The sequence below is a fragment of the Elgaria multicarinata genome, chromosome 2, assembly GCF_023053635.1.
Source record: "Elgaria multicarinata webbii isolate HBS135686 ecotype San Diego chromosome 2, rElgMul1.1.pri, whole genome shotgun sequence".
Lineage (NCBI taxonomy): Eukaryota > Metazoa > Chordata > Lepidosauria > Squamata > Anguidae > Elgaria > Elgaria multicarinata.
In genome coordinates this window covers 23,866,939-23,891,068 of record NC_086172.1, presented here as the reverse complement: position 1 = coordinate 23,891,068, position 24,130 = coordinate 23,866,939, and the positions used below count along the sequence as shown (strand labels likewise).

Genomic DNA, 24,130 nt, shown 5'->3' with positions numbered 1-24,130 from the left:
TTCTGCTGGCTTTAAGAGTGCTACTTTACGTAGAGTAGATCCAACCAGACGTAATCCCTCCTTCCTTCCTCCCCTTCTGCCTTGCAAACTTGTGTGTGACCTTTGTTACCGTTTTGCTTGCTACAAAGACAAGGGCTGATTGGTTTAATGCCAGCCTTCATCTCCAAGGCCTGTTTCTTTCTCTTTCTAAGCTCTGGCCCTCTTTCCCCCTTCCCTCCCACCTCGTGTCTCCTCTCCCCCCCCCCCCCGTCAAACAAACACCTGCTGCTGGGAGTAATTTTAAGTTTTCCTCCCCCCCCCCCCGTACCGTTTGGGTTTGTTTTTGTTTTATTCCCCCGTCCCTCCCGCCGCCCTTTTAGGGATTAAGCTTCTCGTGTCCTCATTGCCAGCGAGGCTGCTTACAGCTCTCCCCTCATTTAAAACAATAACAAACCCAGTCCTCATCTAAACTAGTTTTTAATCTGGTTGAGATGAAAGTGACCGTTTGTTTTGGCAAGACCGGGATTGTGGTTCCTTGTAAGGATGGACAGATCCGGGTTAGAGACTTAACCCAGCAAGCTCTTCAGAGATACCTGAGAACCAAAGAAAAGGTAAGGGATGACTTCAGCTGCAACACCCTAGTCAAAGTCACCTGGTGCAACTCCTGTGTTCAAGGTGATTGGTACTTCTGCCTTTCTACTGGATGCATACATGTTTTGAAGGAGGAACATATTGTCAGTAGCAGAATGGCCTTTTTATGTAGATTAGAGATGGTAGACTGTCAAAAACGACACTGCAGAGTAAACTGAGTGATGGGATTGTGCTGTTTCATGTCAATTTCCCTGCAAAAATGTTGCTTATGAGCACCTTATATAGTTTCCTTTAAAGAAAACTCTAGTGGCTATGTGCGGCTGATGTACTTTTAAAGATGCAATGTTCATTACAAACAGCAATGTCATACTTGGAACTCATAGACTGATGTGATCCAGATGTGTGTGAAGTGTTGCTCAACCAATATTGGTTATTCGATGTAATAAAGTCAAGAGGTTGGAGAAATACGCTGAACAGCACTGCCAAACACTTCTGTATGAATTGTTAAAATTGGAAGATTTACAACACTATTTTGTTTACGACTTAATCTTAAACTAATTTAAATGTTGTACTTCTAGGGCTCATTGTGCCACAAAATTCATTCTTAACTGAGTTATTTTCTTCATTTCTAACCTACATACCAAAAGTGACCGAAGGTAACTAAACTGAAGAGTCCTATGAAAGATATAGGATCTGCATTTTATAACTCATGTCAGTGTCATTTCCCAGCATTTCAAGGGCCAGAGCATCCATTCCAGTTTCCAGGGTTATGCCATCAAACCAACCTCTTTGCGATGAGTTATCTTTGTTTAGCTTTTAATATTTAAAAGCAATTGAGTCAGCCATTCCATTTTGAGTTTCTGTGCTGTACAGGTCCTGAAGGAGGCATGGAGAGGAGGCTAAACATTACGGCTGAGCGCCACATACCTTTAAATGTTGTGGGTGGGGTAGGGAACACTTATCATGGAGTGTGTGTGCTATTATCAGTAGCCATTCTTGTGGCAATAGTAACATATTCTAGCCCCATGCTGTTTTCTCCTGCCATTTTTTAAATTCTTTACATTGAGATTTCACATTGGCATAACTACTGCCAGTCAACTTTATTTCCTGTGGTCCTTGTATATTGGGTGGTGTAGATGTGGAAAGAGCGTCAGCAAGCCCCATTGCATCATTAGTACACATATCCTTTAGGAACTTCTCTTCCTTATGCAGGGAATAGTTGAAAGTGCCATGTGGCTCCTTCTACTGTTGGTAAAGCATGTATGTTATTTATGGCATCCTTTACACCATACAACCATGGTTACTAGTATAGTTCAACGAAGACTCCTGTTTATAGTGACAGACATAACTACCTGTCATGCACGACCTCCAGGGTTTTCAAAGAGCGTCCCAGGTTCAGTGGTTGGCAATGCCACTTAAAGAATCACCTGTATTAGGTCTGATCATCTCTGCTCAAGGCCTGGGAAAGATCTCTGCTCAAAACATGGGAAGTCACTGTCAGTCAGAGTATTGGGCTAGATGGGCCAGACCCTCGTAGTCGAAGCAGCCACAGTAGTTTGCAAGCATGCCTTGAATGGGAAAAATAAGAACATGCACATGAAAAATCCAGAAGGTTGTGAGGCTTTTGGGTTCGACTGATTTTACTATTTAACACATTGGTTTGATTTCCCCCCTTATTATGTGTAAACACAAGTTTCTTTCTCTCAGCTTTCTTCTCCATCCCCATGACAGGTGATCACTAATTTGGAACATTTGTTGAGGTGCTAATCTTATGGAGGAAAATGGAAGTGGTAGAGTAGGGGTTCCCAATTTTTGGGCCCAGAGGCACATTTAGCATTTTAAAGATGTGTTGTGGCTGTGACCACAAAATGACTGCTGTGGGGATTCTAGCACTCAGAGAAAAAAATACATACACACAAAAGCACACACACTTCCATATGCAAGCAAATGAAATGATTTCTCCATTTATTTGCATTGTGGGAGGGAGGAAGAAGTGGGAGGGATGAAAGACACCCCCCCCCAACCAAGAACCTTGTTTCCTGAAAGGCCATAGATGGGCTTCCCCCTTCCTCAGCCAATTTGTTTTGCTATACAGCCCCTGTCCGCCCACCTGGGAATGGAAAAAACACTCAGTTCTCTTCTGTAATAATAATAAAAAAGCTGCAATGCCCAAAAAATGGCTGATGTGGTGGAAGCCCTCCCCTTTTTCAAAGGCCCTTTTGCCCCAATGGTCCTTGGCTGAGGGATGGTTCCCCTGTAACCATGTGAGGAGTGTCTACCCAAATGATTCTCAAAGGCATTAGTTTTCAGATGAGTATATTTGTGCTAATTTGGCTTTAACAAGCTGCTAGTAGCACTTGATTTTTTTAAACACACACACGTAATGTAAATCAGGTATTCTACAAGTGGAATGTTATTTTTATTGCTCTGTTAACACCATAAAACCAAGGCACCTGTATGTCATATGGTTGATTTAGAAGATAGCAGCTGATTGCAGACACATTTTCTTTCTTGATAATGCTGCTTCACAAGCTGACGAGTATTCTTTCATCCACAAGATTTCCTTTCAAAGGAGGAGTTTGAAAAAGAGCCTTAGGAAACACTAAGTTTTTCTGTTGACAATTTATACTAATGAACATGCATTAAGATTGTTGCACAAACTATGAATTACTTGTACGTAGGGTAACATATTGTAATGTCTGTTCCTTTTGAACTTACCTTACAGTTCTAGTAGTACTGATGTGCCTAAGGATTTGAATGAACAGCCTATGAAAGAAATAGGGCTTGTATATTTCTGTAGCTCTGTGATAAAGTCCAGGAATGTTTAGCCTGGAGAAGAGAAGATTGAGGAGAGACATGATAGCATTCTTCAAATACTTAAAAGGTTGTCACACAGGGGAGGGCCAGGATCTCTTCTCGATCCTCCCATAGTGCAGGACACAGAATAACGGGCTCAAGTTAAAGGAAGCCAGATTCCAGCTGGACATCAGGAAAAACTTCCTGACAGTTAGAGCAGTATGACAATGGAATCAGTGACCTAGGGAGGTTGTGGGCTCTCCCATACTAGAGGCATTCAAGAGGCAGCTGGACAACCATCTGTCAGGGATGCTTTAGGGTGGATTCCTGCATTGAGCAGGGGGTTGGACTCGATGGCCTTGTAGGCCCCTTCCAACTCTGCTATTCTATGATTCTATGAATTTGGTTTATTCTTCTTCTAGACAGTATTGGATATTGTCCGGTTCACTATGCTTCATATTGGCTGCAAATTAATGCTTGTAACAAGAATCTAAGATGATGTTTGAGTTATGTGTGTGGGAAGTTTTGTGTGGATAATTAAACTTTACTCCTGAACAGTATTTTCAAGGGAGGAAAGATGTGGATTCAGCTTTTTCTGTTTTTGATAAATGTTTTGTGTTATTAGTATGTAGCATCTAAAGCGCCTGGTTATTTATCTCACCCTGAATTGACACTAGTAATTACTATGGAAAATCAAACAGTCAACTTCAGTTTGTTTCATAAGGCAAGACGTTATGGAATCTAAAGCAAACATTCCAGAGACCTTAAAAATTCAGGTCAAATGTCTAGAGTGAGAGATTCTTTACAAACAGATTGTTCAGAATAATATGGATGGGCTGACCTTTGTAACCTTTGTATGTGAACAGGAACTTTAAAACAAAATAAACTTTTTTTTAATAAAGGAAAGTTTATGTCATGTAAAGAAGACATGAGTGTGTAGCTAGTCTTAAAAGTTGGGGAACCCTAATCTGAACCAGGGGTTCTTGATTGGTAGGTCAGATCTGCCCTCTAAAGTAATTTTATCTAGCCTCTGGTAGCTCTGCCAAATTTTAATCAAAATGTGATTAAAACACTCCCAACATGTAAGAAACAGAAGGCCCAGGGCCACCCTCCAGGGTGTCTCCTCTAAGAAAAGAGAAGCTAGCTATCCCTTACCTAAAGTAATCCCAAGTGGTCTTTGATAGATAAAAACAGTATTTATAATTCTGTTGTCCTCTGGGAAATTTACCCACTGAAAAGTATCTTTGAATGGCAGGCCATATTTTCATTGCTATTAGGCTAAACTTTGAATTACTATGGGATCCTCATTACCAACTTCATGATGTCTTAGAATTTAACAGTTAGCTCATATAACAGAACATCACCGCACTGCTTAACTCTTCAACTGAACATAGTTGGGCTGGGGATGTTAAGAAAGCAGCCAACTAAAGAGCAGTGGATTGATGAAATTGGGCAACTCTTACTGGGTTCGGAAGTCATGATAACCCATGATAGGCTAAACAAGCCACAATGGCTTATTTAACCAATCACGGGTTATCATGTTTTGTGGAAGGAGTTTTTTTAACCCACAATGACTTATTCGGCCAAAATAGCCCAATCTGATAACCCACCATCATGGGTTATTATGTCATCTGGTGGTTACCATGGGTTAATTGAATTTACTTGTCTATATAGTTGCTCAGCGAAAACAGCAGGACTTTCTGCCACTCTTGCACAGCAGGGCGTGATTGCCATTTGCAAGCATGCCCAAGCCGCTGCCCATATCCCACTTCCTAGCTTCGATCTGATAGGGTAGGGTCCATATATATATATATATATATTCGCATTCCTGTTTTTGCACACACAAAAAGGGGACTGGAAACCTTGCCGTCACTTCCCTGTCATTTTTCTCATGGGTATTTTTTTTTGTGGGGAGAACTCCTTTTGCTCAATCAAGTGATCTTCATACGTCCTTTTGTTTGCTTTTATTTTGTTAACATTATTTTGAAATAAAATAAAGTTTCATGATAAGGAAAGCAAGCAGCCAGTGATTCCACCTTTTAGCAGAGGAACAGTCATTAAGCTGAGCTTGTTAGCATCTGTGTCTCTTCCTTCATCTATTTCCAACCACTCCATCCTATTTTCATGGTTTACAATCACCCCGTGCCCTTCTCAGTCAGTAAATAAATATTCCGTGCCGTTGAGTCCTTGTCAAGCTGTTTTTCAGGTCCCATGTTAGGCTTTTCCTCCTAAAGATTTTTTGGTGCTTCTGCAACCATGGGGTTACCCCGGGGTCTGCTGCTGCTTAATGATGATGCTTAAGTTAATATCCACATTTTTGGGACATGATGTGGTGAAACTTTAGTGAGGCTGGTAAATTGAGTTAGACTTTTCAAGCATCAAGCCCAATGCAAGTACCTCTGTAAGACTGATAGCCCTGTTTCTAATAGGCTTTTTAAAATGTTACTTAAAATTGGTGTTTCTATCAATGTTCTATAAGTCTCTCTAGAGCATCAGTGATGCTGGGACTTTATAAAGTTATTCCTGCAGAGAGAGTAATGCATACATTCATAGATGTACAAGTGTGACTATCTCTAGTTGTGTGTGATATAAAAGTAATATTTTTGCATTTGGTTTGAAATGGAAGCTTACAGACTCGGTGTGGGAAGGATGGTGGAGCCTCTGGTCCAAAAGTACATATAAAATGTCTCTGAGTACGCTAGAAGGGAATCAAGTGTTACCTGTTTAGAAGTGGCAGTGGTGTTACTTGAAAGCTCTATTTGGTAAAGAGCTGACAAATATGGCCATAGCTTTGATAAATTTTAAGGCCAAACTACATGTTCTTCAAATCATGCAGAGCTCTGGAGACTTTTCTTTTTCTTTTTTAACCCCTTTGTGGAGTGGGATGGAATATCTGGATGAAACAGTGCTGGGGGAGGGAAAGCTTAAATCCTTCCTCCCGGAGCACCGTGATCCTGATCCAAATTTTATTAGAATGTAAGCCTATGTGGCAGGGTCTTGCTATTTTATTGCTTTACTCTGTACAGCACCATCTACATTGATGGCGCTATATAAATAAATAATAATAATAAATTGGGGAAATGGGCTAGATAAAAATTATAATATTAAAAATATGCCATAAAAATATACATCTCATGTATTTATTTATTTATTTTTTACATTTTTATACCACCCAATAGCCGAAGCTCTCTGGGCGGTTCACAAAAATTAAAACCATAATAAAACAACCAACAGGTTAAAAGCACAAATACAAAATACAGTATAAAAAGCACAACCAGGATAAAACCATGCAGCAAAATTGATATAAGATTAAAATACAGAGTTATGCAAGGAGCTGGGCCTTAGGAGAGCAGCCTTCCTGATGAATCTTTAAATTGCTCTAGTCTACTTTCAGAAGATCTGTTGACTGCTAAGTTGAAATGGGTTTTGGGGTTGTATTGTTGCTTTATTTATTACAGTTTTAATTTGTGGCTAGTGATGCTTTTTAGTATTTTTATTCATGTTCTTCTGGGAGCAGGATGTAAATACTGTAAGTAAATCTTGTAATGTATATGCAGCTGTTGTTTCACATTATCAGTCATTGTGATAAAAACAGTATGGCCTGATTCCTGCACAACGCTATCCCACAGTTTATTTAATCCAGCCTTTTTTTTGTCCAGCCCAGGGTTGACAACATGCATATTCAACATGCTATGGTTTGTTTTCCCAATCCCTGGTTAGTTTATTTCCCTCCTCCTTCACCCACTCCCTCCCCATATCCAAAATGCCTTTGTGGCGCTGTAATACTGGCTTGTAAAGTGGCTGAGTTTTCTTTTACCGCTCTTACCCTCTGCCTGTGTAGCCTGTTGATACAACCCATGAGCAACTCACAGTTCTGGGTTTGCACATAAGGACAACCCATGGTTTAAATAACCCAAGAGTTCACAACCCAAGAACAAACCATGTTTTACCTATCTGGGTTGTTCATGGCTAACAAACTGTACTTTGTTAGTGCAGCTGTGTTTGCACACCACAATCACCCAGAATTCAAGAACCTATACCATGGGTTAGCATTATTTGCAATCCACGCCAAAGAATTCAGTTCTTCTTTAAATCTTGTCAGAAGGCATATTTTATGCCCTCTTAAGGTTGCAATTCTATGCACAGTTATGTGCATTGAACAGTGAGGCTTACATAGGATTGAACTGCATAACTGTAATTCTGAACCTAGAAGTTAAGCCCTCTTAAAATAATGGGACTTTGCTTCCAATAAACCTGGTTAGGAGAGAACTGTAACATTTGGTCAAAGTCTACTGATAATGCACAAACAAGTTAAACCACGACCCTTGGATTTAAACCAGTGTAGCCCCTCATGTAAACAATTTAACTGTAATGTAGCTACATCTTTCCTGTGACTAAAATTTTCTTCTTTTTAAAGTCCTTATCTCTGATATTCCCATCTTAAAATAGACATTTAGTTTTGTGTTTTTTAAGGAATGAGGATTGCTCTACAACCTGTAATCCAATTAGTGAGGCTTCACGCACCCAGCAGAGTTAATGCTGCATGGATGTAGTTTATAACAGATTTTGTAAGCTTTTTAAAGAAAACTAAGGTGATTAGCTGTAGTTAACATGGATTTTCAAAAACGCAATGCCAAGACAACCTAGTGTTGGTATTTTTCTTTTTTTGGCAGCGTAGCTAGTCTTTCAGTGGGAATGCAGATCATTTATTTGTGTCCAGCAGCAGGTAGGAAGTAGTGTCCTGACTCCATGATGTGCAGTGCTATTGAAAAAGTTAAGTTATGACTTGGATGGAGGTGTGCACGTGATGAACTGAACATTAGAGAAATGACATGGATAATTAGAATATTGTGCTGAAAATAACATTTAAAAAATAGAACTAAACTAAAACCAGTGAAAATATTTCTGAAAATAAATTGTATATGTTAGATGTGGCTGGAGGGCAAATGCTACAGCCAATTCCACACGGCTGAAGCCAGGGGAGCCAGTGGTGGAGAGAGATCCTATGTTTGCCCTCCTTTCATAGCAGGAAGATGCCTAGGGACTGACTTCCCAATGGTCTTCCCCTTGGACCTGATGGGGCAAAGGAAACAGCCGTAGAGAGACTGAGCCCCCTGCCATGTGAGCTGCATACATGGTTCTTGGGCTTTGAATATTTTTCCTTAAAGGGATAGTGGCCTTTAAAGTAAGAGAATGGATCCCAACCTGCTGCCCTCCAGATACTTTGCACTTGAACTTCCATTAGCCCCATCCAGCTTGGCCAGTGGTCAGGAATGCTGGGAGTTGTAGTTCTAAATATCAGGAGGGCACAAAGTTGGAGAAAATTAATATAAACATAATTTTAAAAATCTTTAAAGTAAGAGGGTATGGAGCTGAGAGTACAAAGCAGATGTGATAATGGCCAGTCTGTGCATTCTTTCTTAAACTATACTTCACTGGCTACACATGTGACTTGGTATTGCCTAAGTATGTGTTGTTTCATTTAGAAACCTTATTGGCTATAAACACAAGGGTAAAGATTTACTGACCTGCTTTGTACTCTGGGTTGTTGGAAATGTAGCAGGAGTGAGTGTACATGCAGGTTCCTGCCTGCCCACCCGCCCATTTCTGTTTTGATAAAGAGCACATGGACAAGGTTCAAACTCTGGATTGCTCTTCCCAAACAACCAAGTTTTCCAGGTTCATAGATTGAACGCCGTAACTGCGGGTGAGAAAACCAGTGAGACACAGTAGCTCCTGCTAGCACAGCAACTGTTTCCAGCTCCTGACGAAGGACAATACGTCTGAAATGTTGAGCAGAGCATTTTTGAATTTTAAGAATAAAATAGTTTGTAATACGTTTATCAAGCACCAGAGTTGATTTCTCTTTTTAGCATCTACGCTTGTTGGTGCGTTTTCCCCCCTACATCGGCATACCACCATGTAAATAACCCACAGACTGACCGTCCCTAGGTTGCTTACAACAGGTGAAATTGGTAGGTGTGCAGGAACCAGTGCTCATACTTGTTCCTGCTGCATTTTCCTCAACTGCGGGTTGTCGGCCATGTGCAAGTGAATCAGTTTTCAACCTTCTGTTCCTAACAAAACTTCATTAACGTCTGCTGTATTGCACAGCATGTTCAAAAGAGATTTTAAAATTTACTTTTTGCTCAGACTTCCAAAACAGGGTATACACTTACTTGAGAACATGTTCCTTTGAACTTCGTGGAACTTACTTCTGAGTAAAATAGGATCAAGCTGCAAGCTACTTGTTGGCAGCTGGCAGACCTGTAATCTTTTTCTCTTTCATCACGGGAAGCCCTGGCCAAATTCAGTTTAATAGCTGGCTGCAGGAAAGAGGTGTATATTCTATGACAGACATATTTCTTGCAATGTCCCACTCTCAGGTCAAATAGAATACTTAGCTGTGTCCTGGATTGGCCTTTGAGTTCCTTTGGTGATCTCTGGTCTTGGCCATTGATTTTAAAGGTATGTGTTCCCAGGAATAGATCTACATTGCTAAAGCAGTATGATATATTTACAGGGAAGAAAGGAAATAAAATTACTGCTTGTAAGGCTGAGTTTTGATACTTACGGATTTTCTTTAATTGAGCATGGGTTGTAATACCCTGCTTGGCCTAAGACAGATACGTTTAATTTTCCCGGTGAAAAGGATTATCTGTGTGTTTATAGCAGCAATAACTATAAGCTGAGCTTTTATATGCACTTATTCAGACATATCCAAAACTATACACTCTCATATCAATCTAAATATTAATTTATCCTCTTATAAATCAGAGTTCATTAACAATCCTCTAATTTTCCTCTAGTGCATCAATATATTTTCTTGAATAGAAAATCTTAATTAAGCTGTACAGCACTCCAGCTTGCTCATCACGACAAGCATATTAATAAGCTCAAGTAACACTTTATACATCAGTTCCTCATGTTATAGTGGGAGTTATAGATTATTGCTTGCCAAGTTTAGCAGAGAACCCCTTTCATGATATGAATCAGGCACAATCCCATATCTGTAGTGGAGAGAGTTCTCCCAAGGTATTGAATGAAGGGAGAAAACGACTCTGTGTTTATACTGCAAAGTGTATATATTTCTTTATAGCACTATACCACAAGATGATCTCATGAATTTCAAACTTGGAATTTCTCATAAGGTTATTTGTTAAACCACAATTATTTCCTGTGTTTACATTTGTGTCATATATTGTTCCCGCAGTAATAACTGCTGTGGTTTTCTCTAATTTTTGCTGACGCATATGTACGTAAGTCTTTTGGCTGCTGGTAAAATACTCCTAGTCCTTTACATTTGGCCTTATTAGTAATTTAAAAGTTATAAAAATTAAAGCAATTGACATAGTAAAAATTTGGTTGACTCCTGCTGCATGCTCACAATTTCAGTGGAGTTAAAGTTTGTATTTCTGTGTGAAGAATGGCAGATTATGGGTTGAATACAGAGTTGTAGGAGTCTGGTTGCATTTCTGGCCCTTTCTCCTACTGCAGCTACCCCACCTCCAAGGACTTTCCTGAAGGTTGGGGCACATTCTGGAAAGGCCCTGAATGTGGCACAGGGGGTGCACTGGGAGCGGGAGGGAAGAAAATTGGTGGAAATACCACTGTACTCTCTGTGCACATCCCACATCTGATGAATTATCTTTTTTATTTTATTTCATTTCTATCCCACCTTTTTTCCTTGAAGGAACCCAAGGTAGCATACATAATCCTCCTCTCCATTTAATTCTCACAACAACAACCCTGTGTGGTAGGTTGTACTGAGAGTCTGTGACTGGCCCAAAGTCACCCAGTGGGTTTCCATGGCCGAGTGGGGACTAGAAACTTGATCTCCCGACTCCCAGTCCAACACCTTAGCCACTGCACCACACTGGCTCTTGACAGAATATTTTGTGAATGTCTATGGCTTAGAAGTTAGCATTTAAAATTAGCATTTTACTAAACGGAGTCATAGACCAACCTCCAATGTTTTATCTTTTTAAAAGTTTGGGAATAGATAATATGAAAGAACATCCCCTTGTCTCCAAATGGTTGCATTTGATGTGCTTTTATATTTAGCTAACACTCAGATATAAGCACTGCCATGTTTTTGTCCTTTCCATTCCTTTGTGTGAGTTGTGACAAAACCTATTGTATACTGATTTTAGATTGACTTGACTGTTCAGATCAAACAGAGCTAAGTGGACAATTTGTGCCCCTCTGGATATTATTGGACTGCAACTCCCATCAGCCCTTGCCAGCATAGCCAATGGTGAGGAATTATGGGAGTTGCAGTCCAACAGCACCTGGAAGGCCATAGGTTGCGCACCCCTGAACTAGAGAGTCAGGAACAATGGGTGTTATTTGATAATTTAGTGAAAACTATTCTGCAAATTAGTTATTTTAAGGTTCATGAACAAATTAAAATAAGCAGTTGGATGGGTGTCTTTAATATAGTAATGATAGATTTGTGTCAGTGTGGTGTAGTGGCTAAAGTGTTGGACTGGGAGTTGAGACACCCGTATTCTAGTCCTCCCCAGCCATGGAAACCTACTGGGTGACTTTGGGCCAGTCACAGACTCTTAGTCCAATTCACCTTACAGGGTTGTTGTTGTGAGGATAAAATGGAGAGGAGGAGGAATATGTACGCCGCCTTGGGTTCCTTAGAGGAAAAAAGGCGAGATATAAATGCAATAATAAATAACAATTATTTATTATTGTTTCTGAAGAATAGCAGGAGGAAAATCCTGAATCTGGACAACTGGCATACTGAAAACATTACCATGTTAATTGATTCTTATTATTTCAAATATGAAGAATAAATATACACTCCAATTGTTCTTAAAAAATAATTTTATTAATAACACCCCCATCTACAATAATAAGAGTATGTGTGCATGTGTCTGACTGTCTGGCCATCTGTCTGTCTGTCAGACATCAAGATTGTGGAATCTAGATGCCTAAAACCTGGCATGCGTACTAGGGGAACCATAGAGATGTACACCTTGGGGTCATTTTGTTTTTAAAATGGATTAATTTTAATTTTGTCTGTGAGGTTGAAGCCTGCAATAACATCTTCAGTCACTAGGTAGCAGACTTCCCTAACCAGGGCATAGTTTTAAGCAAAATTTCTTATCATAAGAAGCAAAGATAGCCATGCTGGACCATGAGGAGGAAAAATCCAAAATCCATAGTTCCATTATTAGCACCAACCAAGATGCCACATAAGTTTGTGCAAACTTTCCAGTTCTCTAGAACTCTACATCAGGCTGTATTCTAGATTACCACATGGTTTAATTTTTCCAATATTTATCCTTTTACTGTGCAACTCGTATTGAGGTAAAGCTAGAGAGATAAATAAAAAATGAGTCAACTACTGATCTACAATCCATACAAAATAAGGAATCAGTTTGGCAATACCCTTTTTAAGATTAACAAAAATGCCACAAAAGATTGTGCAAGTTTTCCAGCTCTCCAGAGCTCTTCATCAGACTCCATGGTAAAAAACACGCAGAGGATGGGGGAAGAACAGAAAAGACCAAAAAAGGCCAAATGTTGTGACCACGAGGTTTACAGCTAAGACTCAGGCCATTTCTCCACCTGCATTTTCCCCCAGGATTGTCCCTGGATTGTTCCTGTGCATCCAAATGATGCACAGGGGATCCCGGGAGCAGGCAGGGACAATCCCTCCATTTTCCTGGGATAATCATTAGGTGTAGAATGGGCCTCAGTCTCAGAATGGACATTGCAGACTAAATGAATTAGTTACTGGTAGGTGTTACAGGTCTCAGATTACACCTAGTATTCCCCAAGGACTGAGCCACATTCCGAATCACATAAACGCCAACAGTAACTCAGATCTGTGTCTTGCTCTGGGTGAAACAGAGATTCCTGGGTAGGCTGAAAGCAAAAATAAAGAGAAATATGTCATGTTGAAGATTAATTTTAGATAGTGTACTAGGTAAAAGTAATTGAAGCCAAATTGTGTAGTATTACTTAGTAGCTGGAGGGAAATCTAGCACAAATGCAAAGTCCCTCTTCAGGTGGTAGAAAGTCACCTTCCTCTGATAGTAGATTCCACCCTGAATGCCTTATACAGTATTTTCAAGGCACATAAAAAACAAAGATAGCAGTGCTGGTCCATGAGAAAAATATCCAAAATCCACAGTTGTTCAATAATATTGATTAGGACAGATCAAAATGCTACAAAACATTGTGCAAGGTTTCAGGTTTTCAAGCTTTATGAAATGTTCCATTGCCTCCAGTCTCCATTTTGAAACTGGGGATAAGTTGCAGATTTTATCAGTTATGTGGGTATTCTGGAAAATCTTGAATTTGAAAGTTTTTCTGGACAACTTTCCAGAAAAAAATCCAATGCAAATTAGATTAATTTGCATAATTCATTTACATAGCAAATTTTTCTGTTTATATCTTAATATTTTCCAATCCAAATTAAGTTAATTTCACAGGGTAATTTGCATAGGAAAATTTTCAGTTTGCCTTGGAAAATGTTCTGATACCCTAGAGAGATCTAATTTAGTATGTTAATTTTACTTATATTTAGTAAACAGAGGTAAAAAAAAAGTACACCTTATTAATTTTTTGCCCTCGTACACCACAAGTATTTGATCTGAAACATTTGAGGGGGGAAATAAAGCACAGTTAATATGATTTAAATATTATGCTATGTAGATTTTTTTATTGGAATACTTGTAAAAATTTAAAGTCAATACCATGTACTTCCATTACATTAAAATTTAAGAAAAAAAAGGTATTGAAAATGGTTGACACACTAGTTATGCTGACAACCATTCAACTTTTTCAACACAGTTCAGCTTGCTTCTGCTAAGGTTGTTGGTACACCTTCATTTTCTTTATCACTGTTTATTAGTTCTATTTTACTCTGAGACATATATGTATTTCAGTGACATATATGTATTCTCTCACATACTTGTTCAGATAAATGACCTGCAAAACAATTAGAACTTTGAAACTGCCTACTTGTCCAGTGTTGGCATACACTCATTTTTACTAATGAACTTATGAAATGGGATTTTTTTCTTGCAGAATTATAAAGCACTGGAAAAAATTTCATAACGTTATCCATTCTGGAAAATTTTCCCTGTGAAATTTTCTCACCCTCATCACTGGACCTCATCTGGCCTAATTTTTTGACTTTGCTGTTCTTCCCTCATCTTCCATTTTCCATCACCCAGCCTGATGAAGCATTCTGGAGAACTGGAAAGCTTGCACAATCTTTTGTGGCATTTTTATGGGTTCTAATGATGGTATTGCCCAACTGATTCCTTATTTTGTATGGTTTACAGATCAACAGTTGAGTCATTTTTGGCTTATCTCTCTAGCTTCAGTTTAATAGGAGTGGTTATTTAACCCACTGGGGGTTATGGTGTCATCTGTCGGGTGCCGTGGGTTAATTTGCTTGCTTATAGAGTCACAAGCTGGGATCCTATAGCTGCCACTGCTGTATAAACCCTTGAAGGTTTGCAGGATTGGGACCACACTTCCTAGGCAGACTGTCCTAGTCAGGAGCACCCAATCCATGTTCAAAATCCTGTGCAATTTCATCCAGGGGAAGGAATATTCAGGGTGCACTGAGTAGGGGGTGGCACAAATAAAACTGGAAAATAAGCAAAAATATAGAAAACAGCCAAAATGTGCATTTGACCCATAACCTAGAGTATACAAAATTGCACAGTTATGAATTTGCACAAATGGGAATTGTGCAGATACGCAACTGTGTGAATTTCCATTTTGTGCGAATTCATACCCTTGGGAATTTTGCTCCTTGGTGAGTAGTCACATGGGGTTTTGATGTTGGATCGGGTGTCTCCCAATTGCAAATGTCCAGCGCTCGGCACTGCTTGAGCAGGAGAACTGTAGCAAAACAGGGAGCGAATCAAATTATACACAGTCACTTTATAAGCTACTTTCAGTAGCTTATTAGCCTGTTTGTGTGGTGGGGGATCATGGACTATTTCAAAAATAAGCTACTGTGCATTGCTTATTAACCCATCAAGGACTTTCATGATGTCTGAACATGGCCGTTCACAGTATAAGCTGATTTGGGGACCCTTCTTGATGAAAAGTGCAGAGGTATGGAATAAAGCTTTGGAATGCTTTTGAAAGAATTAGATTGGTTATTCTGGTCAGAATTTAAATTCTTTTGAGTTTTTGACAACTATCCAAGTCAATCAAATGCAATAAAGCAACATATTTGAAAGGTTTTGAAATCTAATGTATTTGTATTATTCATTAGAAAAGATTGATTGTGAGTTTTTCTGTTAAGCAAAGCTTACTGCTTTTCTTAAAAGTTTTATGATGTACCTGATAGTCAAATTATGTTCACTTGTAGTCATGACAAAAGTCTGTTAATGGTAATGCTTTTTATAATGCTTTTAATATTTATTTTATTTTATTTATTTATTACATTTTTATACCGCCCAATAGCCGAAGCTCTATTAAAAAATATTTGGAAATCTACCTTGTGGATAGATAATAATTTGGTAATCAAGCATATTTAATTTACCCCAGTGGCAATAATTTCCAAAAAAAATTTAGTGTAGTTTTCTACTTTAGAAATACAAAATCCAATGCAGTGGACGAGAAGCATTGGGACTTTTTAAAAAGAAAAAAAACTTCTGTTCAGACGAATTATGCCTATCCCATCTGCAAGTGTGGCATGCCATACATAGAGAAAGAAGGCTGAGAGAAATTGGAGTTGAGAGGTCAGAGAGTATGCTTCACTTATGAAAGGTCCCAGGTTCAATCCTTTGGCATCTCAAAACAGGGCTTGAAAAGACTTGTGTCTGAAACCCTGGTGAATGTTGGAAGTCAGTGTAGATAATACTGAGCTGGATGGACCAATGGTCTGACTAGGGGTAAGGCAGCATCCTCTGTTCCTAATATCTTGCCCGACAATGCAAGATTAGACACTGGCTAATAATTGCTCCAAATAATTGGATCCAAGTTCAGTTTATTTAACGAAGGCATAAAGCATTACCTCTTTTACCAGAGGCTCTAGGTATATAGGAAATGGGTAGAGTTTTCTCTTATCCAGCCTCCTCTCTTATTCAGTTGCATTTAACATTGAGACCCAGGGCAAAGCAAAGATAACACCACTCAGATCTCGCCTTCGATACGTTTAAGTTGTAACTTGAAATGAGTTCTGTTGTTGCACAATTTCATATTTACTGTATTGTAGTGTTGATAAGAGATATGGTGTGCTTTGGAGCTATACTTGTTACTTAAGACAAGACAAGACAGGCTGTGTAAAATGTGTGACTACGGGGAAGATGGCTAGATGACTTGGAAGGAAATTTCAAAGAATCATGCTACAGGCTGGAAATTTTTTAGTAGTTTGAGGGTCACTTCCTAGAAGATCTCCAAAATCCACAGTTGGGCACTACCTATATTAGGACCAACCAAAATATCACAAAATAGAGTTCTGGAGAACCAAAAAAAAAAAAAAACCTTATCAGGTCTGATGTTACTGAGGAAGGTGGAAAGTCAAATGTTGAACTAAAGAGCAGTGAAATCTATCTCTGCTCCATCATTCACTTATATATACACATTTATGGAAGAGTGTAGCCCTATTCAGGTGTTCAAAGAAAGGTTAAAATCAATGCATGAAGAGGAGAGAGCTACTCTTTCGACAGGGTCCTTCGCAGGTTTGGCCTTCACCTCCCTCCAGTTGTTTTTCAGCAGAAGGGTGTTTACTTCCCTTTAAAGCCAATAGGGTGTTATTCTGTTGGTTTTAATAGGAAGGGGACTCCCTTGCCCAAAATTGGTTGGAAGTGGGGTGAGGGTCAACTATCCCCACCCCGCTAAGGATCCTATTGCCCTAAAGGTCCTTGGTGGGGGCTGGACTTCATCCCCCCTCAACCTGTTTCTTGGCAAGGAGCTTTATTCCCTTCCATGTAATTGAAAGGAAGAATTGCTGTATTCACAAGCAGATGGGGGTGGGGAATAATTTAGTGGGCGCCTCAGCCTGGCCCCTAGTGCATTCGAGTATGCGATAGCGAATAGAATCCTGGGCTTTGCCAGTCATTGGTCCATTTTCCTTTCTGGTCTTTACATATCTTTATCATCAACAACATATGGCTTTCTCAGTTCGTGAAAATATTCCCGTGAGACTGCCATACTATATGTGTGTTATTTTGTAAGCATTCAAGCAAGAGTTCTCTCAAGGCTCCTCAACAATTTTCAGAAGGTATTTCCATCCACATTATCCCCCCTACTACCACCCCACTTTGGTATACTTAGATATTTTGTCTAGTTTTCATATTGAGGTAATTTGAAAAATGCTGTAAAGATGGTCTTGGCATTGATTAGTTAGCATAAAAGAGATTTCCATGACATACCCATCCTAACAGATGTTTGGCACTATCAAGTTGTTTCTGGACGCCTATTTAGAAATGCATTATTGGTTTTCTGCTAAAATCAGTTTTAGATCATTTTACTTGGGAGTTGTGCGGTATTCCACTTTTCCTGATTATATCATCCCTTTTGCAATAACGAAACTACTTAATAATGTTGTGGGGAATTGAAGACTCTCCCTTGGCTGGAAGTCAAGAATCACAGACAACATTATCCAGAGTGATTTTATTTTTCATGGCTTTGGCATATTTCCTGGTTTTGAGTTGAGGTTTTGTTTATCTTTAAAAGGCATGTGTAGATCACGTGTTACAGTGATCCTAGCCATATAGCCTCTGTCATAAGAGGTGGCTTTATCAGTACTTATAAACAGATCCGTGAGGGAGCAGATTCTAAATATACTTGCTCCATTCGAGCCACAAAAATGTACAGATAGCCTTATCTTGTGTTGGTAACTATTTAACATGTGTACACATTTTTTACCTGTATTTGTTAAGCCAATAAAACATACTGCCTTGCTTATTTTTATCTCTGTTTGGGGCTGACATGGCAACAGCAGTCTGTTCCAAGTTATACTATTATATATGGGGTTGAATTCAGACTTTTTATTCCAGCAGTGGGAGTGTCCCTGAGCGGAGTCCAACTCAGCATGCTCCTGCTGGCAGAAAGGAAAGGGGGAAGAGGCAATATTTTCTGACCCCCTCTCCATCTGCAGATCCCTAGCACCACCTCTTCCACTGTTGCAGAGGGTCCCTGAACCCTAAGGAGGAGATTTTGAGTAGGGGAACACGGGACTGCAGATGAGCGGGGAATTGGCGAAGATTCCCCCCACCCTTGTTCAGCCAGCAGTACAGCTCCACTGGATCTTTAGCTGGATCTAATCCATTATTTCGATGCATAATTTGCCCTATTCCATGGTCTCAAGAGTTTTTTGTTGTCTTATGCTTGGATAAGGACAATTTTTGTCTCTAAGAGATCACGACTTCGTTGACAAGGCAAACTGCGGCCATGGATAAATTCAGATTTTCAGTATATTCTGTGTGCTCTTTTTTATAATAAACCATCTCTCTTGGACAGCAAGGCAGAGCAGTAAAATTTGAGACACAATCATACATTTCAAGTTGGCATTATTTGTTCTGCCAGATTTTTGCATCACTTTTCATTCTGTGGGGAACAGGAAAGATGTAAAACTTAACATTTGTTGTAACCACTACAGAACTGTTCAACATGCAGAAATGGTTTCATAGAAAAGTTGGAAATTAAAAACATGTGTGTGAGTAGTTCCCGAGTCCGGGATATAGGCCCATTGTCTGTTCTGAATAGGGTTGCACTCCCTTTGAAAGTTCAAGTTTGTAGTTTGGGGGTACTGCTTGATCCATCATTGTTGCTGGAGGCTTAAGTGGCCGTGGAGACTGGAGTGCCTTTTACAAGCTTTGGCTGGCTTGCCAGCAACGGCCTCTTCTGGACAGGGCTAGCTTGGCCGCAGTGATACAGGCGTTAGTAACCTCAAGACTGTAATGTGTTCTATGTGGGGCTGCCCTTAAGGCTGCTCCAGAAACTGGAAACACAGCAGCTTGGCTGTTGTTGGCGCTCCCCTTTTTCAGCATGTAACTCCTTTGCTGAAGGAGCTGGCTGTTTCACTGGCTGCCTATGGTTATGGGGACAACTTTAAGATTTGGGTAGTATTGTACGAAGCCTTAAACAACTTGGGACAAGGATACCTGAGAGACCTCCTTCTCCCTTACCAATCTGCTCAGTCACTGAGTTCATTAGAGGGCATGCTCCTGGTGGTTCTGCATGGACCTATGGCCTGACTGGAGTCCACCAGGAAAAGAGCCTTTAGTGTGGTGGCCCCTTCTCTTTGGAACTCCCTGCCCAGAGGACTGGAAGGCGCCAACACTGTGCTGTTTCTGGTGCCTCCAGAAAACAACTCTTTTCAAGGAAGCAGTCCTCAACTGACCACCATTTTTATTGGTATTTTCTTTTAAATTGATAAATTTGAATTTGCTGTTTTTAATCCTTCCCCCCCTCCCCCCCAAAATCTATTGTTTTATTAATATGTTCACTGCTTAGGAATCTATTTTAGATATGGAGTGGTATATAAATATTGTAAGTAAGTAAGTAAATAAATAAATAAGAACAGCCTCCCACCCTTAAGACATGTTGTACTGTTCTTCAGAAATGAAGACTATTGAATCTTGTGAATTTTCTCCTGGGCATACAATGGAAAATGAGAAATAGTATCATAAACAAACTGCATTGTCCAGCACAGTCTTGTGCATGTCTACTCAGAAGTGTGTCCAAATGAATTCAGTTGGACATGGTCCCAGTATATAGGATTGCAGCTTTAGAAACAATCAGATATCGGCCCAATTGGTATAGATTTTTTGGGGGAAACCTGATTAAAACCAAAGATGGATCAAACTGTGGTTTGTTAATTAACAATAGTTAAAACAAACTACAGTAACCAGAGTCAGCAGGTCATGGGAAGCTGAGGTAAGTTCTTTTTTCTCTATTTTTTTAAAACATTCTGAGTTCAGGATATTTTTTCATTACATTATTCCAAACAAATTTACCAATTAACTTCTGTATTACATCCATTTGTAAATAAACATATTTGCAAAGAAACATAAACTCATACCAGTCACATGGCCCCTAATAGTAAATAAGGTTGCATTAAGTCCTGAACTTTCTCATTTCAATATAAAATAAAAAGACTCCTTCCAGTAAAAAATGAAAAGATAAAAAAACAAAATGAGTCACTTGCTGCCTAATTTCAATGGCAAGCTGATTCTTACCCCTCTGTGGTAAGATCCAGAGAGAGAGGCGGGTAACAAATATATTATTATTATTATTATTATTATTATTATTATTATTATTATTATTATTATTATTATGTGGCACAGCATCAGGGTTAAATGTGACCCTCAGGCTGCATGTTTCTCACCCCTGAAATAATTTTCAGGTTCTGTGTGGCTTATGAAGATTTCACCCACTCAAAACTCTTGAGTAAACCAAAGCTAAAATTATTTGGCATGCACATTTAATAACCAATAGCACTGGATAGTAAAAGTACAAGCACCTCCTTGTGTAAATGGTCTTTGCGTCACAATTTATGAGGTCTTTTAACTGTGTTTCCCTCGGGTGAAAATTGACCAGTATTTTAGAGCAGAAGTTTTTTTTCACTTGACTTGACACACCTCACCAGTGAATGGAGGTCATCCCCACCTGATTCCTGGCATGTAGTGACATGGCAACACTTTTTCTGACTGCTAAAATGAAATTTCCAGAGTCTGAAAGGGGGTTCTGGGAATAGAACAGCACAATTTTTGTTACATTATTTATTTATTACATTTCTATACCTCCCAATAGCCGAAGCTCTCTGGGCGGTTCACAAAAATTAAAACCATAGTAAGACAACCAACAGGTTAAAAGCACAAATACACAATACAATATAAAAAGCACAACCAGAATAAAAACCACACAGCAAAATTGATATAAAATTAAAATATAGAGTTAAAACAGTAAAATTTAAATTTAAGAAAATTGAGTGTTAAAATACTGAGAGAATAAAAAGGTCTTCAGCTGGCGACGAAAGGAGTACAGTATAGGCGCCAGGCGGACCTCTCTGGGAAGCTCATTCCACAGCCGGGGTGCCACAGCGGAGAAAGCCCTCCATTAAAGTTAAACATAGGAGATGTGTCTGGGGTGGTCCAGCCACTCTATTCTACACCAGGCCCATTTGCCTGGGCTTGGAAGGACCCTTTTGTGTCCTGTCTCAAATCCTGCTCCAGGCACTTGAAAGTAGCTTTAAAAGAGATAGCTCTGCAGTCTCCTTCCAATCTTTCCCTGGGCTGGAAAAACAACTTCCCTGCTACTCCAGTTGCCTCTTGTTGCTTGAAAAGGCCTCAGACGTTGCTAGCATAGCTCAGTGGTGCATTTTCTGGCTGAGGAAAGAATTCAGGTTTGGCCAAGGGATCAGGAGCAATAGATGGTGGACTGAGGGGGATGGTGATACATGAGGAAGCTATGTTGGTGGGCCTTTGTCTACTAATTGCAAGGAAGCAGTATTCTGCCAGTAAGTTGTTGTTGTGCCTGAAAGTCTGTCAGTAGTAGTACCTAGTCTTGATTCTATATTTATTCTACTTTACTCCAGCTGTGTCAGCTCCCTTATGCTCTAATAGCCTGCAGAAGTGGGTAAAACATCCCTTTTGGACGCATGGGCACATTTGGGAATTTGAGAAACTGCTGTTGGTGCCACCACGAAATGGCTACCACGGAGGATGTGCGTAGTCACATAATGGCTGCTGTAAGGGCTTGCTAGTCAAAAGACAAGCAATTCACCCAAGAAAATAAGTACAGAGGAGGGGGCTCAACTCCAAAGCCAGTCCCCATATTTGAACCCACAGAAGCATAATAAATTACCCATTTATAGTTGCAATACTGTGCGTGCTTACATGGATCTCAGTGGGAATTACTTCTGAATAGATCTACATGGGATTGCTCTGCTCATCCTATTCACACAACCTTTCTCCAGCCCCAAAGGAAAGGGGGATGCCCCAGCCTCAAAAGGAAAGGAGCCTCAGGCTCAGTCACTCCATTCCGCCTCTGGTACTCCTGCCTCCTCTTCTGCTATCAGAGCCTCTGGCTGGAGTGTGTGTGTGTGTGTGTGTGTGTGTGTGTGTGATGAAAGAAGAGCATGGGAAGGGAGAGAAAAGGAGCAAAGTTAGCAGCTGGGAGGAAGAAAAATAGTGAGAGGGAGAGAAGGAGCAAGAGCTAGGGGATGGGAGGGAGTGGGAAGTAGTGAGAGCAAGGCCAGAGGCGGGAGAAAGAGCAGGGTAAATAGGTGGGGGGGAGAGAAACAGTGGGCATGTCTAGACCTAGGGAGGGGAGGGGGAGGTTCTCACGATATGGAGATTACAAGATCCTCCCCCTCAGTCCACACACGGCGCACAATGTCTCGGGAGGAAGAGAACGCCCGCCATTTTGGTTTTTCTTTTTTATTGAAGACGGGCGCACAAGCGCTCCATCAAAAAGGTAAGTTTTTTTTAAAAAAAGATCCCGTTCCTCCCAATGGGCGCAGAGCTCCTGAAGACCCCGAGACCACCGGAAAAAACACAATTAAACGGTAGGGTGATTATCTTGGGGGCAGGGACAGATCAACCCTCCCTGCCCCCGGGATCCCCTGTGCTTCATGTGGATGCACAGAGATGATCCCGGGGCAATCCCTGGGATATCCCCAGGTCTAGACATGTCCATAGTGAGAGAAAGGGGTAAGAGGGAGAGAAAGAACGAGGCTAGAGACTGGGGAGAAGGGAAAGTAGCAGAAGACAGCAAGGCTAGAAGGGGAAAGAAAGACTGAGGTAAAGGTGTGAGTGGGAGAGGAAGAGCAAAGCTAGAGACTAGGAAGGTAGAGAACGAAGAAGGCTGGGGAAGGAAGAGAAATAGCGAGGAACGGGACGTTGGGATAGAAATAGCACAGAGAGAGGCTGGGAGTGGAAAGAGATTAAAGGGGAAAGGTCTGTGTGGGCAGAAGGAAGGCCAGGAAGCAACTCTTTACTTCTCTTCCTGCCTGAAGGGGGCAGAGAGTGGAGAGCTTAATGGGTTTTGTGCTGGGGATCCATGTGTTACACTTTGTGACCTTCCAAGCTGAATGTCTTGGTGGGTACTCAGCAACCCCCCAATTTGCATTCATAGGCAACAATATGAGGTTTATTGTACCACTGTGATGGACCTCAAGTTGGGCATCCCTAGTGTAGACTTATGTTCTGGTAGCCATATTTTCATCTTCTACCAAGCACTGTGACTCATGCTTAGTGCTGAAAAACTGTTTTGTAAATCTCTCCTTACTCTCACATTCCTTTGCTGTGTTGTCGATTTGGTAATGAGCTTGGCATTTAGTGCTTGGAGGTGAGGTAAAATTATTGGTGGTAATTTGATTGTGTAGAATAGTCTTCATTGCAGGGTGTGACTTAGATTTGTCTATATAAGCAACCATGGTGCCCACTTAGCATTTTCTTTCATTCAAGTGACTTTTTTTTTAAATATATGATTGGGAAAATATTTGCATAATAATCCCCAAAGCACTGCTCTTTGCATTTGATCATAAACAACCTTGGAATGGTTTGATGTTGAGCATAAACGTGGGTTGCAGCCCTGAGGCAAATAGCACATGCACATTAATGTTGCTATTCAATATTCATTTGAGAAGCGCTGAAGTGAATTAAACTAAATTGTTTCCCCCCTGAAAAATTCCCGGCTTTTAAAAATGTAGTATGATATCTTGATTGAATCTATAGATAGAACTGCAGCTTTGCATATATTTTAACATATGTCATGTCCCACACCTTATTAGGAGTTTACAAGTTTATTCAAAACAGTGGTC

The 24,130-nt window shown here is 40.1% G+C and overlaps 1 protein-coding gene across 1 annotated transcript in view; it reads left to right on the top strand.

The window, feature by feature from the left end:
- The first annotated feature begins 470 nt into the window (after positions 1–470).
- The window catches only part of PARD3B (par-3 family cell polarity regulator beta), a 542,042-nt gene continuing 518,382 nt past the window's right edge, over positions 471–24,130 (top strand). The window contains exon 1 of the mRNA XM_063116135.1: positions 471–590. Within this exon, the coding sequence (XP_062972205.1) occupies positions 471–590 (120 nt within the window). The remainder of the gene's footprint in view (positions 591–24,130) is intronic.